General features: G+C 47.9%; 1 protein-coding gene across 2 annotated transcripts in view; it reads right to left on the bottom strand.

Annotated features, from left to right (window-relative positions):
* LOC124790607 (serine/threonine-protein phosphatase 2A 56 kDa regulatory subunit gamma isoform) overlaps positions 1 to 16,322 on the bottom strand; it is a 322,070-nt gene that overhangs the window by 177,021 nt on the left and 128,727 nt on the right. For both annotated transcript variants that reach the window (XM_047257796.1, XM_047257797.1), the window contains one exon: positions 12,735 to 12,993. In XM_047257796.1, coding sequence (XP_047113752.1) covers positions 12,735 to 12,993 — 259 coding nt within the window. The remainder of the gene's footprint in view (positions 1 to 12,734; positions 12,994 to 16,322) is intronic.

Raw genomic sequence — 16,322 nt, 5'->3', positions numbered from 1 at the left:
TGTCCTGCAAAATTATGGTCAGGTCCTGCAGAAAGTGTCATCACTTCTGTCTCTATGCCGTTCATTTTTGGAGCACAACCTACTAACAGCATAGAGACAGAAGTGATGACATTTTCTGCAGGACCTGGCCATCATTTTGCAGGACAGTGCTCAAGCACGTACAGTGCAAGCTGTTACTGATTTGTTTGACTGATGGGGCTGCACTCCACTGACTTAAGCCCTCGCGAGTTCAACCCTGTTTCCAAACTGAAGGAAACACTTCACGGCATTCGCTTCAGAACTGCTACAAATTCGCCGGGCAATAGACCGCGCCGCTCGAACTGTCAACACAACTGGCACTGCTAAGAGTATCCTACCCCTTCAACATTGGTGGCAACGGGTTATACGCAATGCTGGTGACTACTTTGAAGGCCAGTAGAACTTTGAAACACGTATCTATTACTTACAAGCTGTAAATAAATAGTTGCCACTATTAAAGTTCCAACCCTCGTATTTCATAAAGCGTTTCACCCTTATTTCATCCACTTTGAGATTGAACTTCCAAAAAACAGTGATATGCGTATGTTTTACTTGTAACAGAGAAGCCAAAACTGATTTTCGTAGATTTAGCTCCAGAAATGCTTGCACAATGAAATATTTTCGTAAAGACGTTCACTCCCCGTTTCACCTCCATAGGTGCTGAATTTCCAAAATCAGTGAAATACGTATTTTTTCGTTTGCAACCGATAACTCAAACATCAATTGTCATAGCTGTAGCTCTAAAAAACACTTTAGCAGTTCTTTAATAACTACATATTTTTAAAAAATCACCCACTATTTCACCCCCATATGGTTAAATTTCCAAAAACGCTGACATATTTCTTTATTTGCAACCGAGAAACCAAATACCAATTTTCGTAGGTCTAGCGTCAAAACTGCTTTAATAGCGACATTTTTCGAAAAAAAAACTTCAGCCCTTATTTTACCCCCTCGGGTTCGAATTTCGAAAAATCGCTTGTTAAACGATGCCTGCAGTATAAGATCCACACCTATGCCAAATCTCTAGTTTCTTTTATAAACTCTGGTCGCCAGTTTTGTAAACGCCTCGTCGCTACTGCTGTGGAGGCCGAGTTGCCGCTGTTGTTACGGTAGGCTGAGCTTACCGGTTCGTGAAACGGCTTATGGTGGAGTACACAGCTAAGACAATTTCTCCAGCCACTATTACACAGCTATATCCCAGGGTCTGGTAACAGGATAGACGAACCAACGTTCTACAACACTCCAACAAATTAGTAACAAAGGCACACCACACAAATGGGTTAAAAAGGTTTATTTGTCTTTGTGACTAATTGGATATTGAAGTCTGCAACACTGCTTGCAATACAACACAAATAATGGCCCACAATGGCTAAGTGCAAATCATCGTTGGTAAACTTTACAGTACATAGCAAATGCAATTACAACCGTATGTTCAACTCTAAGAGTTCACTAAACGACGTCAGCGCTGGACGACGATCTACACATATCAAAACAAATTTTGCATCACATCGGTCCCAGAACTCCTGAAGATAGATGTTGACTGTGGATATTGTATCACAGACACAGTCCCTTTGGCCGTCCAGAGATGTCACTACACCCGCCCAAAGATGTAAACACAACCATGTACGAGCAGCGCCTATTAGACTGAAGGGGTCCGACAGCCGATCATTTCTAGTCATTCCACCAGGAAGGAGGTAGACGGCTGTAGTTCAACCATGCCTAGACGGTAAATACCGCGATTCGATCGCGTCCGCATGGTTACTTTGTGTCAGGAAGAGCTCTCAACAAGGGAAGTTTCCAGGCGTCTCGGAGTGAAACAAAGCGATGTTGTTCGGACATGGAGGGGATACAGAGAGACAGGAACTGTCGATGACATGCCTCGCTCAGGCCACCCAAGTGCTACTACTGCAGTGGATGACCGCTACCTACGGATTATGGCTCGGAGGAACCCAGACAGCAACGCCACCATGTTTAATAATGCTTTTCGTGCAGCCACAGGACGTCGTGTTACGACTCAAACTGTGCGCAACTACTCTCCCGACGTCCATGGCGAGGTCCATCTTTGCAACCACGACACCATCCAACGAGGTACAGATGGGACCAACAACATGCCGAATGGACCGCTCAGGATTGGCATCATGTTCTCTTCACCGATGAGTGTCGCATATGCCTTTCGACCACACAATCGTCGGAGACGTGTTTGAGACAACCCGATCAGGCTAAACACCTTAGACACCCTGCCCAGCGAGTGCAGCAAGGTGGAGGTTCCTGCTGTTTTGGGGTGGCATTATGTGGGCCCGACGTACGTCGCCGGTGGTCATGGAAGGCGCCGTAACGGATGTACGATACGTGAATGCCATCCTCCGACCGATAGAGCAACCATTGGCGAGGCATTCATCTTCACGGACGAAAATTCGCGCCCCCATCGTCCACTTCTTGTGAATGACTTCCTTCAGGATAACATCGCTCGAATGGAGTGGCCAGCGTGTTCTCCAGACATGAACCCTATCGAACATGCCTGGGATAGACTGGAAAGGGCTGTTTATGGACAAAGCGACCCACCAAACACTCTGAGGGATCTACGCCGAATCGCCGTTGAGGAGTGGCAAAATCTGGACCAACAGTGCCTTGATGAACTTGTGGACAGTATGCCACGATGAATACAGGAATGCATTAACACAAGAGGACGTGCTACTGATGGTGCAGGTACCGGTGTGTACAGCACCATTTCTGTAGGTGTCGCTGTATGGTAGTACAACAACATGCAATGTGTGGTTTTCATGAGCAATAAAAAGGGCGGAAATGATGTTTATGTTGATCTCTATTCCAATTTTCTGTACAGGTTCCGGAACACTCGTAACCGAGGTGATGCAAAACTTTTTTTGATGTGTGTATAACCAATTGGGCGAGAGCTGCTCTTCTGTCTTCCGAGTAGGCTTCTGTCCGTTGCCGTACAGTCATTGGCGGATTGTATATGGCTCTGAGCACTATGGGACTTAACATCCATGGTCATCAGTCCCCTAGAACTTAGAACTACTTAAACCTAACTAACCTAAGGACAGCACACAACACCCAGCCATCACGGGCGGATTGTACTCGGCCGGCAATTGGCCGAGGTGAAGTCGATATCTTCGTCATCAGCTCCGCCCGTGGCGATGGTGGAATTCGCTCAAGTCGCGATTATCTATGGCACTGGCGCCAGCTGTCACCTTTGTGACTGTCGTGCTTTTGCCCTGTCTGTGACTTGTTCGGATGACACAGCAGTCATCTGGGCTGGGCGATGATGAGTCAGGCAGCCTGTGTCAGTCAAGGCATTGTCTTTTATATAGAGAAATGACAACGCATATTAGGTTCATTACATAAACAATATGCTGATCCACGGTTACAGTCCATATTTTATTTTAAAGTATGCCTTGTCGAGTGAAAGAGAAACGATTTTTCGAATCTGTGTTTAGTATTCAGTTTCAATATTTTCCATTGTATTTTCTGGAAATCTGGTCGCAAATATAAAAAAATTATTATTGCGTCCCACAAAATCGAAAACACTTCCGATTGTAAAAAATTTTGGCTTTCCAGTTCCAGTTCATTAGTACTGCACACAATGTGATAGGTTTGCGTGATCTCGCTGGGAGGATGACGTGCGCCTCGCCCAACGACTCACCGTGCTCTTGTTCACTAACAGCTCTCCGTAGACATTCTGCAAGGGCCTATGAATATCAGTGATGCTATAGTTCTCGCCCAAACGAGAATCGACAACAGCTCTCTACTTAGAACGGCGTTCCGTTACATAAGCTGTTTTGAAGGCCATGTATAGTGCCACCACCAATCGCAACTTGACGAAACCAGAGGGGTGAATACAAGTGCTGAAGCGGGAATATTCCCACGATGTTCCAAAACAAATTCTGCATTTTTTTCAACAGACATTTGTCGAAAAAGTATGTGCTGCATTATTTATTGAACTCCCCAAGTATGATATTTTTATACAGCGAAACTGCTAATTTCCCGATACCCCTTAAAAATTGCAGATTTCACGTCATCTATCTCGGGAAATTTCCCTGTCTAGTCATTAGTTACGCGATCTACCCAGCTGTGTTCAGCAATCTTGTGTAGCACAGTAAGTCTAAAGTTTACATTGTTTTATTTGTACTGTTAATCGTCCATGTTTGACTTATGTAAAAGCTAAACCGTAGAAAAATAGCTTAGGAAAAGACTTCCGAATGTTTGTATCCATTCTTAGTGAATTTTTCGTGAACAACACTATTTCTGGGGTGATCGAGAGAGATTAAACAGAGAGGTCATTAGCCCCTCTTTTCCTTTAATAATCGAAGCCAAATGTTTACAACCGAAGAAAAGGGTGGACTGGCAGTTTGAATAATATTACGATTTTCGTTACAGGGCGCTCACCGACACATTTATCACCGCCCTTGCAGAAGTTTGTGAACAAGCTTACCCAGTGCAGTTTTTTTCCTCGTAGCGCTCCTTCGGACAATGGCCCGCTTACAGTTAATGGCGCCAATTCCGGGTCGCGACTTCCAAATGGCAAAAACTTTGGCTGCAATATTTAATATAATTATTGGTACAATTTGAAAATAGCATTATGACGTATTAAGGGTAGGAAGTGTGTGGAGTGTGCATCCCACCCTAATGGTCTCAGCGGCTGTTCTGGCGATTCGGCAGGTGTCTGCAGTTTCCTTGTTGCTACGTGTAGCTGCAGTCATGCCAAACAAATACTGACAGTCACGTCTTTCAGGCGACGTCCAGTGTAGATGGACAGCGTCTGTTTCCCGTCACAAACAAAATTATTTTTAAACCGGAATTTAGCTTGCCCATTCGATACGGCAGTCCCAGGTTAGTCTAGTGTGCGCTAACAGTGGCAGTAGCCCCGCCCGGTCCAGGGGAGGCACTGCCGTTGCAGTACTGGTCGTTCTTCGTGTTATATTCGATTTCTACCCTCGACGCCTCCTTCCAGTACTAAGCTGGTGATCCCTCGATGCCTCAGAATGTGTACTGCCAACCGATCCCTTGAGTATCAGTTCTATATGTGAATGTTAAAAGTGATTAGACAGTATTAAGAGAGATACGAGAACTCATTTAAAATTGTGAAATTGACTCGCATAATCGTCCATGCTTTCATCATTGACTAAATAAGAATGAACTAGACACTTTAAGACATACTAAAATAGCGCACCCAATAATACAGACAGGGATTCAGACAATACACAAAACCTTAAAAACCTCTTCTACACTTGTCTCATTCTCATCTGAAACAATGGAGAAACCTCTATCGGGGAAAATTTGTGGCTCCTCGTGAGAATAGACAACGCGGCGCTGAGCCGCTACGGTATCGCGTCCTCTCCAGTGCAGGTGGTGCTCTCGCAAACAGAAAGCTGACTCCTGCCCTATACGGTGCAAACTGCGTCTTTTTATGTCCTGCGCGAATCTGCCTGCTGGGTAAACATGCTGAACGATCACAACAGACGAGACTAGTTACGTATCTCGTCCGCTGCAGTGCGCAGAGTTCTGCGCGGAAGAGTTAACTGTCTCGGTAATCCTAGAGACACTGTCCCAGGAGACTACTGAGCATACATCAGTGTGAATACAGCTCGAACATCGGCTCCCATCTAAAAACGTCGTGAGAGGTGTGTTAATCGCAAGCACCACTCGCGGATCGAGCCTCAGACGCGCTCCGACTGGCCGACTGCCATCTACGAGGCAGCGCGAGGAGCGACGTACGGTCGTGGGGCACACGGTGGGCGTGGCTGCTGCTGGTGCTGCTTTCTTTATTCGAGCAGTCCTAATTCGGCTTTACGAGGCCAATATCGTCCCGTTCCGGAGCACCTTCCCGCGGCAAAAAATCTGAAGTGGTAACGGGAAAGAACCCGGGTCCTTCCTGACCGGACGCAGTGGCTGCTTTCAGGGGATAACTGGCTCTGACCCAACAAAACGCTCAGGTACGCGACACCGAGCCTTGCGAGCTGTTGCTCTGCCCTAATCCCAAACGCTGTCGCTCTTCCGCTGACGGTCGGGGAACAAAATGAAGGGCCGGAGATTCGGGAAGCGACAGCGGCGGAACAACTTTAAACGCAGCTGCCTGGAGTGATGTGTGGAACGAATAAGCGAGACCAGTAGCTGCCCACACGGCGGCCTCGACGCGACGCGCCACCTGGTGGAGAGAAGCGGAGCGGGTAACGGCGAACGCTTAAAAACAGTCGGCTGGCGAAGTACTGCGTTTGCTGCTCACCGTTATTTCGTAGTGAGGTTGCGCTGATCCTACTGTCGGTCACAGGTGCAAGTCAATACGGAAGATTTCATCTGTGAAGCTGAAAAACAGTTAACGCCATGCAACACGAAGTGTGAGGAATATTTCCATACACTGCAGAAAAACTTTTCACCGGACATTACACGGAAGATATCCGTCACTCACACTTCCTCCCGCTCGTGTTGGGTCTATTGACATAATGTAGAACATAAGTACTGAAAGTGTCTTCCAATCTGTCTCGGTCGCGAACGAAACTTTCAAAACTTATTTCTTCGGCAAATTCTTGAGATACACTAACGCCGATCAAAAATTCTGCACTCTTTAGGAAGAGTGCTAAAACTACATTCGGCATGTTTTTTAGCCCTACAGAGATTGCATCGAAAAACACTTGGAAAAAATGTCCCTTCTTAGCGCAGCAAGTGAGGTGACACTGAAATCTTAATCGACAACGATCACAAGAGGTAATCGACCACAGCCTTCATACAATTACTTCTTATCGAGCAACTTACTTTCACTGTTAATTAACTTATGAGGCAATCAATTGTTGAGCAGCGATCAATCCGGCGATCCTCTATTTGCTCCAAAGTGAATGAACCTGAGTACACGATGGGATTCACACGTGGCCAGCAACATTATCGATAAAATGTTTTTGTTGTTGTAATTTGTGATCGAGAGCCCCGTGCCTCGATTAGACGTATACGTAGCCGCCACACAGCTTTTTAAGGAACCTTTAGCCACTATTGTCCGAGATATGACGGCAGCCAGGATACACTTTCCTTGTCCTGCTCGTCCGAGTCCACGGCGGTGCGGCAGACGGAGCAGCCCAGTCCAGCCCCGCTACCACACAATCTCGCAGCAGCGGCTCGGTGCGCTGCGCTGCGGTGCCGAGCGGTGCTCCCCGGCCGGGCGCTGCGTCCAACTCTGTTACGCCCACCATTCACGTTCTTCTGCAGTACAGCGGTGTCCATGTCCATCGTATTTCTGTAACTTACGATGCCCTTACCAAAATTTAACCCTAGGAATACCAACGCATTTTCCATAACGCGCACCACCGAGGGAGACTGACTTTATGGCCACACAAATTGTTACCTTTTATTAACAAAATCCTTTGTCAAATAGGTGCTAATGCATAAGTAGGGTCCAGATCCTAGAAATATATTTTACCAACATCTTAGCAATACCAGAGCATTTCCTATAATCTGTACATACAGAGGACTTGTGCTTTACGGCGACCACAATTTTTGTCTAGTGCAGATTTCGTTAATTCTCGTCGAGTTTTTTTCGAAACACAAGATATATGGATGGGTAAGAAGGTCCCTGAATTTGAAAATACGTCTGTAAAATTTGCTGCGAAAAACCACATTCACTACTAATGTTTCGGCGCCGGCACGTCGGTTGGGAGCGCTAGAGCAGAGAAGACGCAGGACGGCAGACAACCCGCCGGCAGCGGCCTAGACAGGAAGAGGACGTGGGCGGCGCGCCGCCTGGCCGCGACACACTGAAGAGACTGCTCATCCTGCACGTCGCTCTTTGCTTGCCACACATCACTCTAAATTTCTCAAAGTATTGTCATTTATTTTCTGTAAATAAAATTCATTAATACGATTTGTTTCAACTGTGGTCGAGCGATCCGAGAAAGCACGTTTCCTAAGCACCCCACATTTGACGAGTCGGCGGGATAAAACAACTACGACTTAAATTTTTGGGTTACGTTTCACTGACAAATTCAAAGCAGTTACGATATCCGGTATCAGAAATCATTAAAAACAATATTTATTTAAAATGTAAAGTACATTACTACATTACAATACTTTCAAAATGTGGGCATAAAGTGTTCCCCCCTCCCACCGCTGCGTCGGTTGAAGTGTTGTGCTATTCCACTGCTACAGCACAATGAGAAAATTCAGAGGGGTCATAAGCGACGTTGATTGCCGAGGTCAAGTTCCAACGAGAAGTGTTATGGTTCAATTGATGTTCAACAATGGCTCTGAACACTATGGGACTTAACTTTTGAGGTCATCAGTCCCCAAGAACTTAGAACTACTTAAACCCAACTAACCTAAGGACATCACACACATACATGCCCGAAGCAGGATTCGAACCTGGGACCGTAACGGTCTCGCGGTTCCAGACTGTAGCGCCTAGAACCGCTCGGCCACCTCGGCCGGCTTAATTGATGTTACAATTCCAGCAACGCTCTCCAACGTTTCGTTGATGTGGAACGGGAATACCCTCTACAATCCCCTCTTTTTATCACAAACAGATTTTGACGCAGTTGTGCCCTGTTACCCTTAGCCACGCTAGGTTTTCCTAACGCAGTTCCGAAGTCACTGTTCTCTTGATGCCACTTAGCTGCGTCGGTGTTGCTCGTATCTACCACCCGATCGGAGGCGTCGTTTTTGTCAGGCAACACAATTCCTACGTACAGCTAGGGACATACACAACTGGAGTGCGCATGGTTCCTAAGAGGTCGCCTGCTAACCACCACACGCCCTATCGGCGCGCAGCACGGTCTGAAATGGAGGGTTCGTTCTCAGGTACAGGATGAAGAACAGGAAACCATCCCCGAGAGGTTAAGGAGTAGAAAATGTCGTCGACATCCGGCCGGAAATCCGTTCCGACGGAGGCACACCGACTTGAAGGTGGACATAAAATACTTTTGACAGGGGAGGATTCGATGCGAGAAAGCACGCACGAGAGCAACACAGACAGGCGGGCATGTTCTGCCTGGTGGCAGCGAACCAGCAGAACCAATCCAGTGTCAGTGTGTGGGCGGCGATTACTGGCTAGCGTCTCAGGGGACCACTCCTCCTCCCGCAATGGCTCAGACTAGAGTCTCGAATGCACTTCCTGCGGGGGAGGCTGCCTCCCTGCTGGGAGGCGCGCCCTGTGTGGCTCTGCTACACGGTGGCGCTCCACATCATTTCCGCATTTCCGTGCGGAGAGGCATCTCGACAACATCTGCTCCGACCACACACTGACGCTGCCTCAGTCCCGATCAACCGCTGCCACTAAAACACCGGTACGGACAAAACATTCACACTCGTGTCTGCTTACAATCATCTCCACCTTCAGGTCGGTGCAACCCTCCCCGAAACGCACGTCCGGCCGGACGCCCGCATGACCTCCTTAGCTCCTTATCCTGCAGCTTGTGCCCGGGTAGCAAAACCATTCTGCAAGTTCACCGTCCTCACGATACGGGCAGTTAAGTCGAGATCGCCGTTCCTTGTCACACTGGGTTGCTCTGTAGAAGCGGAGATAAGTTCGAGCAGTACCATCCTCTTGATCTTAATTTACACCTTTTCTTTTCCATCTCTTTGCCCGGTCTTTCTTTTTGCGGGTGAGAGGACAGTCGTACCGTTCTATTCCTTAGTGCCACTGGTGGGCTTTCTCAATTTACTAGCTTTCGTGCCGTGCCCGTACAGCCACCACAATAGTGGAATGTCATTTATGACGACACGAGGACAACACGACAACCAGTCTCATACGGAGAAATTCTGCGACACGGTCGGGAATTCGACCGGAGGTCTCTTCGGTTAACAATCTGCCGCGCTGTGCACGCAGCTACCGAGGTGGACGACCTGTTCACGGTCTGTGTGGGTCTGCAAGAGCACAGGAGGAGGGCGTCTTAACGGGGCGACCTCTTCTCAACCGACGCCGGAAAAGGACGAAAGCATCAGCAGAGGGGCATCCACTAACGCGGTTTGAGTGCTCATCTCTCTCCGACGGCTTACTGACTCACTTTGAAACGAGGCGGCGTCATCTGTAACTTTTGCCAAATTTTCGGCAATATCTAGTGAATGAAGTAGCTCGTATTTCTTACGAGCGTCGAAGTCTGTGGGGCGACCGAATCAGACAAACTTGCAACTTCGGGGGACGGTGGTCTGAGCAGTTTGTGCACAGTGGAGGTTTTCCAGGAGGTCCATCATCGGGAGAAATTTTGCCACAGTTTCCGCAGACAGGTTCTGAAATCCAGTGAGATCGTATGTGATCGAAATTGAAGTATCAGAGGAACCTCACGGGTGGCGGGAAGTAACGCTTAACATCACAATCTATATACTGTGTCTCATTTTTCTGCGGCAAGGTACCTGTGTCAACCGTGTCTTCCTTTGGCCCCCTCTGTACACATCAGGCATAACGAACTTGGCAGTGTTGCAAGTTGTCTCAGAGTCCTTCACGACACTGTACTGTTAGCTCCGTGGGCGAGCGCGCCACAGTCAACTGCGCGAGCCACGTCCAATCTGTTCCTCAGAAAGGGCTGCGCGTGACGAAACAACCACTTCGCGCCTACAAACTTGAACGGAACAATTACAACCTTTTTCTCGACACAAAGGCTACACAGCGTTTCCTAGATGGCAGTAGTGTGCACCACTGCTGCGTAGTACTGTCTGAGTCCAGAATGAAGCATGTGATAGCTACGAAATTGCTCCTCCTCCGTGTCGAATGAGGGGAAAACAAAATTCGCAATGTCCAGCGCTACGGGTTGTAGGAGTGGAAATGGTTATGGCTTTAGAGCGGGGTAATTGCGAAGGCTACATCTCCTAGCTTGGTACAGGCTCGACATTGTGCTTCGTGTTCTGCTTTTGTAAATACGGACACGTTCCATATATTTCCGCAAGGCGCATATTTCGCCGAACTTACTTGATATGCTCCACAAAAATAAAGTTTTTGCTGCTCTGATGAAATAAGCGTGTGTCCTAGCGCTCAAATACTGAGTAAATTGCTTAATTTCTTTTTTCCTAGGCTGTCCCTCATCGCAAGTCGTGGCTATGCAAAGGAAGGCTCGAGCGTAACATGATTCATCATCAAATTCCCTCCTGGCACTCTGCTCAGTGCGCCCACTACCCACAGGGCTGCCGCCTCCGCTCCAGGGCTCTCGCCCCAGGGGCGTCGCCAAGCCACTGCGACGCCCGCCTGGCTCAGAGTCCCGCTGCCCTTAAACGACAGGTGTCTACTCAAGGACTTGGGCACGCAGTTAACAGTTCGCGCATCGCACGTGCCACGCCTACATTGTTACTAGGTATAACATATATTTATCATTTTTATCGTGAGAGTATTGCTTGTGTATCTTTACTGCAATTTCATTCGTCATTCTAACAAACGACAAGTGTAAATGCCCTTCAGACTCGTCTTTCTTTCAATGGCCATCATAAATGTAAGACATCTATGTTGTTACTCTTAAGTTAAACGCTAATTATTACCTTAATTTTCATCTTATATTCACTTCATTCACCTGTCCTGCAACACGGCTGTTTGATTTCCATTTATGTTTCAGGATTATTTTTCCGCTGTGAAACGTAGGCTCGGTGATATGACTCCGCACTATACGCGAACTATTACACGATTAACTCGTTGATTTGTTTCAGTACCTGCAGTATGATTTGCAGTAGCTTCGAAGTCCGATTTGTATACCTGTGCACCGCGACATATTTCATCGCACTCTACTGCAATTTCATACGGTCGCACTCTCTTCAACGTAACGCCGTCAGAAACCGTACAGAATGAGCAACAGTGGGGATTTTTACGTCGTCGAATCTCTTTCGGAATGTATTCATTTCCCGCGGTAGCTCAACAAGCAACTTTACAAACTAATCTAACCTGACTTACGGGATGTATTACGGAGGCTGCAGTTGAAAGCGAACACGAGGACCCCACTAGTGCGTTTACTGAGGCTGAATACGCCGTAGGCGGGGAGCCATCTAGGGTGTACTTCCCCAAACAACCTGCACTACTACCAAAATTTTTTAATAAAGGAAAAAGATTCCAACACGGAAGCGGCTCTGACACTGCCGCAGTAGCTCATCGCGTCTCGTGTGCTCCGCTGTCTGCGAGTCGTTTCTCGTTTGCTATTATACGAGGCGGAAAATTTTAAGCTTTTGGATGGTTTGACGTATTCTGATATGTTCCGAGTGGCGCAAGTCTTTACTACGAGTCAACTCTCGAGGTAAACAAGATAACCGTGTCTAGTCTCAGTCTGTAGTGATCTCATCTGTGCAATAGTGAAACCTGTTGCTGCCAACTTGAGTAGTAGTGCGACGTATCGACTACTGGATGAGTCACAGAGTGACGAGACGGCGGTTATGTCTGACACTGCTGCGAAATGGTCGCACTGCATAATGTGGCATTTACTTGATGTCGCTGGTGTCATTGCCAGCAGAAGTTATTGCGAGTTTGGAGTAGTTGTAGATTGGCCCTCTCCGCAGGGTTAGTGGGCATACGAACGTCTTTGGTGGTGGTGGTGGTGGTGGTGGTGGTGAGGGGGGTGGGGGGGGGGGTGAAGCACTGCGCATCAGCCGTTACACAACGATCGTTCCTCGGACTAAGGAGGTAAACGTTGCCGCACATACGTCTAGAAGGTGTGCACTGTCCAGACACCCTGGTGGCAGTAAACGGATTCTGCACGTGTAACAGTGAGATGTGGTAACCGTGAAGGGTGGCCGCTCCGTGGTGACAGTACCTTTGATGGCGGGCAGCTTCTGCAGCTCGCGGTCCTTGCTGATGTTGAACCGCGACGAGCTCTGGCGCTTCTCCTTCTTGACGTGCTGCGGCCCCGGGTACTTGATCTTGTTGATCTGCGTGGGCGGCGGCGGCGGCGCGCTCCCGCCGGGGGACAGCTGCTGCTGCTGCTGCTGCTGCTGTATCTGCTGCGAGGCAGGCTGCAGCAGCGCCGGCGCCGGCGGCTGCGTCGTCACCGAGTTGCTGCCCGTCTTGGCCACCTGTCGACAGCGAGTTGCGGCTTCAGTTTAGACAGCCCAGGCCTTCTGCCTCGCGCGCAAACCGCTCACCTATCCTATCGCAACAACAGCGCGGGATCTGCCGAGCAGGCGACGCCACGTGACGGAAGCAGAGGAATAGCGAGAAATTCTTTGCTCTAGCTGCTCCCGCCAACGCAACAGTGTCGGGGAGGAGCTGGGGTTGGAGAGAGAGAGAGAGAGAGAGAGAGAGAAAGAGAGAGAGAGAGAGAGAGAGAGAGAGAAGAGGGGGGGGGGACGGTGGTATGATTAAAAAAAAGGTATAGAAACGCGGAGCAATCACTTCCACAGCCTACCTAAGTAGTATGGGCTTTTTTATGTATTTCGCATACGAGCGGAGGATGAATGGCTCCAAATAACTTTCTTTTAATCACTTCTCTATGAAATTTACTTTTCAGTCTGCCGAATGTTAAGAACGTCACACTCAGGTATCTGTAACCAGTAAGACAACGACCAAGTTTAAGTACCACCTTGTGGTTTGACAGCATTTTCGAAACTTTTTTTTACGGAGAAAGATTCTGGTTCACACCCTGCAACTCTTCGCGTCGTTCTCGTCTGGCACAGTCCACCAAACAGTAAGGAGCAATATTTTTGTCGGCTCTGCTCGGTTATTAACACAGTCACATACAGCGTACCAGAGTCACAATATTCCTTCCCTAGTAAGACCTGCAGTAACTGCTCTCGGACTGATGCTAGTCACTCACAGCAGTCTTCCTACGATGCTTCGTTTCTATCAATGCGGTTACAAATATTTAAATTGAATGATGCGCAAGCTTCACCAGGAGTTGCTCTATCGGTTATGCGCATTTACAATTTAAATACACCTCCTTTATAATGACTACCAAACGACGTTTACCGATGACAAACTATGTCGTTTGAAACACAGATTAGTCTTTATGTTGATTTCGTCTACAGATCCCAACCACACCACTCCCCCAACCCATCACGACTCGTGGACTTCGCCAAGGGAGGTGACTTGCGTGCCTTAACGATATAAGTAGCCGTACCGCAGACGCGACCACAATGTTGGTTTACCTGTGGAGACACGAGACAAACCCGTGGTTCCTGAAGAAAGACCTCCAACCTTTTCAATAGTTGCAGCGCCAACACACTGACTCATCTGGCCTTGTTAACGTCAACCAAAACGGCATTGCTGTGGTGGTACTGCGAACGTCTGAAAGCAAGGGGGGAAACTTCAGCCGTCACCCGAGGGCATGCAGCTCTACTGTGTCCCTAAAACGATAATAGCATCCTCTCGGGTAAAAAATTTCGCAGGAAAAATAGCCCCCCCTTTCGGATCTCCGGGAATAGACTACTCGGGAAGATGTGGTCGGCAGGAAAAACTGGACTGGTTCTCTACTGGTAGGAGCGTGTAAAGATTCCTTAATCGCGCGGGTAGATTAGATAATTTAAAGTCGTGAATGGCTAGAGTGAAGTTACATATGGAGGGAATTAGTGAAGTTCAGTGTGTGAAGAAATAGGACTTCTCGTCAGCTGAGTAAAGGGTTCTAAATACAAGATCATATAAGCGTAATGCAACAGTAGCCTAATGACTAATAAAATAGAAATGTTGGTAAGATACTATGAAAAATATAGTGATCGCATTACCATAGCCAAAACAGGAACGAATAGACATAATACTAATTATGTTCATAAACGATTACAATGTGATGAGCACAGCATGTAAATTACCTTACTGATACCTGCACACTGTTAAGTAATTATAGCAGCCAACATTCCACAATAAAACGGTATATTTTGTAGCGTTACTTACTGTTATTCTCTGCTGTACACAGTTTTTTTTTAAATTGTATGTCTACACGATTCGTCCGTGGTTTTCACATCGCACGCTACATCGTAGATGTTCAGTGTGTGATCGCGCCGTATCGGTTGCCTATGCCATCTGGTGATGACAACTGTTCTCCTCGCCACTGCACGTCTGTCTACAGTTGGGCACTAGGCTTTGTACGTGTCTCGCCTGTCACGAATACCTCGTGTTCCCACTGCTGTTTGACAGCAGCTCTACAACTTGGAGTCAGACCATTTCTCCATCAGCACTGAAAGCATCCATTTCTCCATCAGCACTGAAAGCATCCATTTCTCCATCAGCACTGAAAGCATCCATTTCTCCATCAGCACTGAAAGCATCCATTTCTCCATCAGCACTGAAAGCATCCATTCCTCCAGCAGCACTGAAAGCATCCATTCCTCCAGCAGCACTGAAAGCATCCATTCCTCCAGCAGCACTGAAAGCATCCATTCCTCCAGCAGCACTGAAAGCATCCATTCCTCCAGCAGCACTGAAAGCATCCATTCCTCCAGCAGCACTGAAAGCATCCATTCCTCCAGCAGCACTGAAAGCATCCATTCCTCCAGCAGCACTGAAAGCATCCATTCCTCCAGCAGCACTGAAAGCATCCATTCCTCCAGCAGCACTGAAAGCATCCATTCCTCCATCAGCACTGAAAGCATCCATTCCTCCATCAGCACTGAAAGCATCCATTCCTCCATCAGCACTGAAAGCATCCATTCCTCCATCAGCACAGAAAGCATCCATTCCTCCATCAGCACAGAAAGCATCCATTCCTCCATCAGCACAGAAAGCATCCATTCCTCCATCAGCACAGAAAGCATCCATTCCTCCATCAGCACAGAAAGCATCCATTCCTCCATCAGCACAGAAAGCATCGCCAGCCCAAGAAAATAAGCTGGACAGTCCCTTAGCTAACGTGGCTCGAGACGAACGAGAACGTCCAACGACTGACAGCGGTAAGTCCGTGAATGATGTGTCATACTCCTTAAGCAAATTTCCCCAAAGATCAAACAAGAATGTAGAGACCGAGACTCGCGGATACGTTCCGGGGCGCCGATGGGGGCCGACCCACCTACTTACCGACGGATTCGTCGTCGTATTTTCCTTCATTCTACACGCAAGCACGCGGCCAAAGCAACGAACAGACGGAAAGGTCAGTTGAGCACGGAACTCCAGTGAAGAGCTACGGTAAGGGAAGGCGCAGCTAGCTCTGAGGAACCTCCAGGTGCAAAACTACTGTAAGATACTGCAGTGCCTGTGTTATTCCGAATTACGATCCTTAATTCCTTCTGACGGGGATGCGTGTCCGAAGGAACAGGCACTGCGACGACTACGGACGTCACGAAATACCTGCAATCTATTCGCAGTTCCGAATACAGATAACAACCACCTGTGTAATGGAATGACGGCATGAAAATCTGTGCGGACCGGGACACGTAGGGTTTTGGCCCACCCTTCGCCTTGACATCTTTCACTCTTA

The sequence above is a fragment of the Schistocerca piceifrons genome, chromosome 1, assembly GCF_021461385.2.
Source record: "Schistocerca piceifrons isolate TAMUIC-IGC-003096 chromosome 1, iqSchPice1.1, whole genome shotgun sequence".
Lineage (NCBI taxonomy): Eukaryota > Metazoa > Arthropoda > Insecta > Orthoptera > Acrididae > Schistocerca > Schistocerca piceifrons.
Note: the sequence above shows the minus strand (reverse complement) of the source record. Positions and strands in the feature narration are given on the sequence as shown.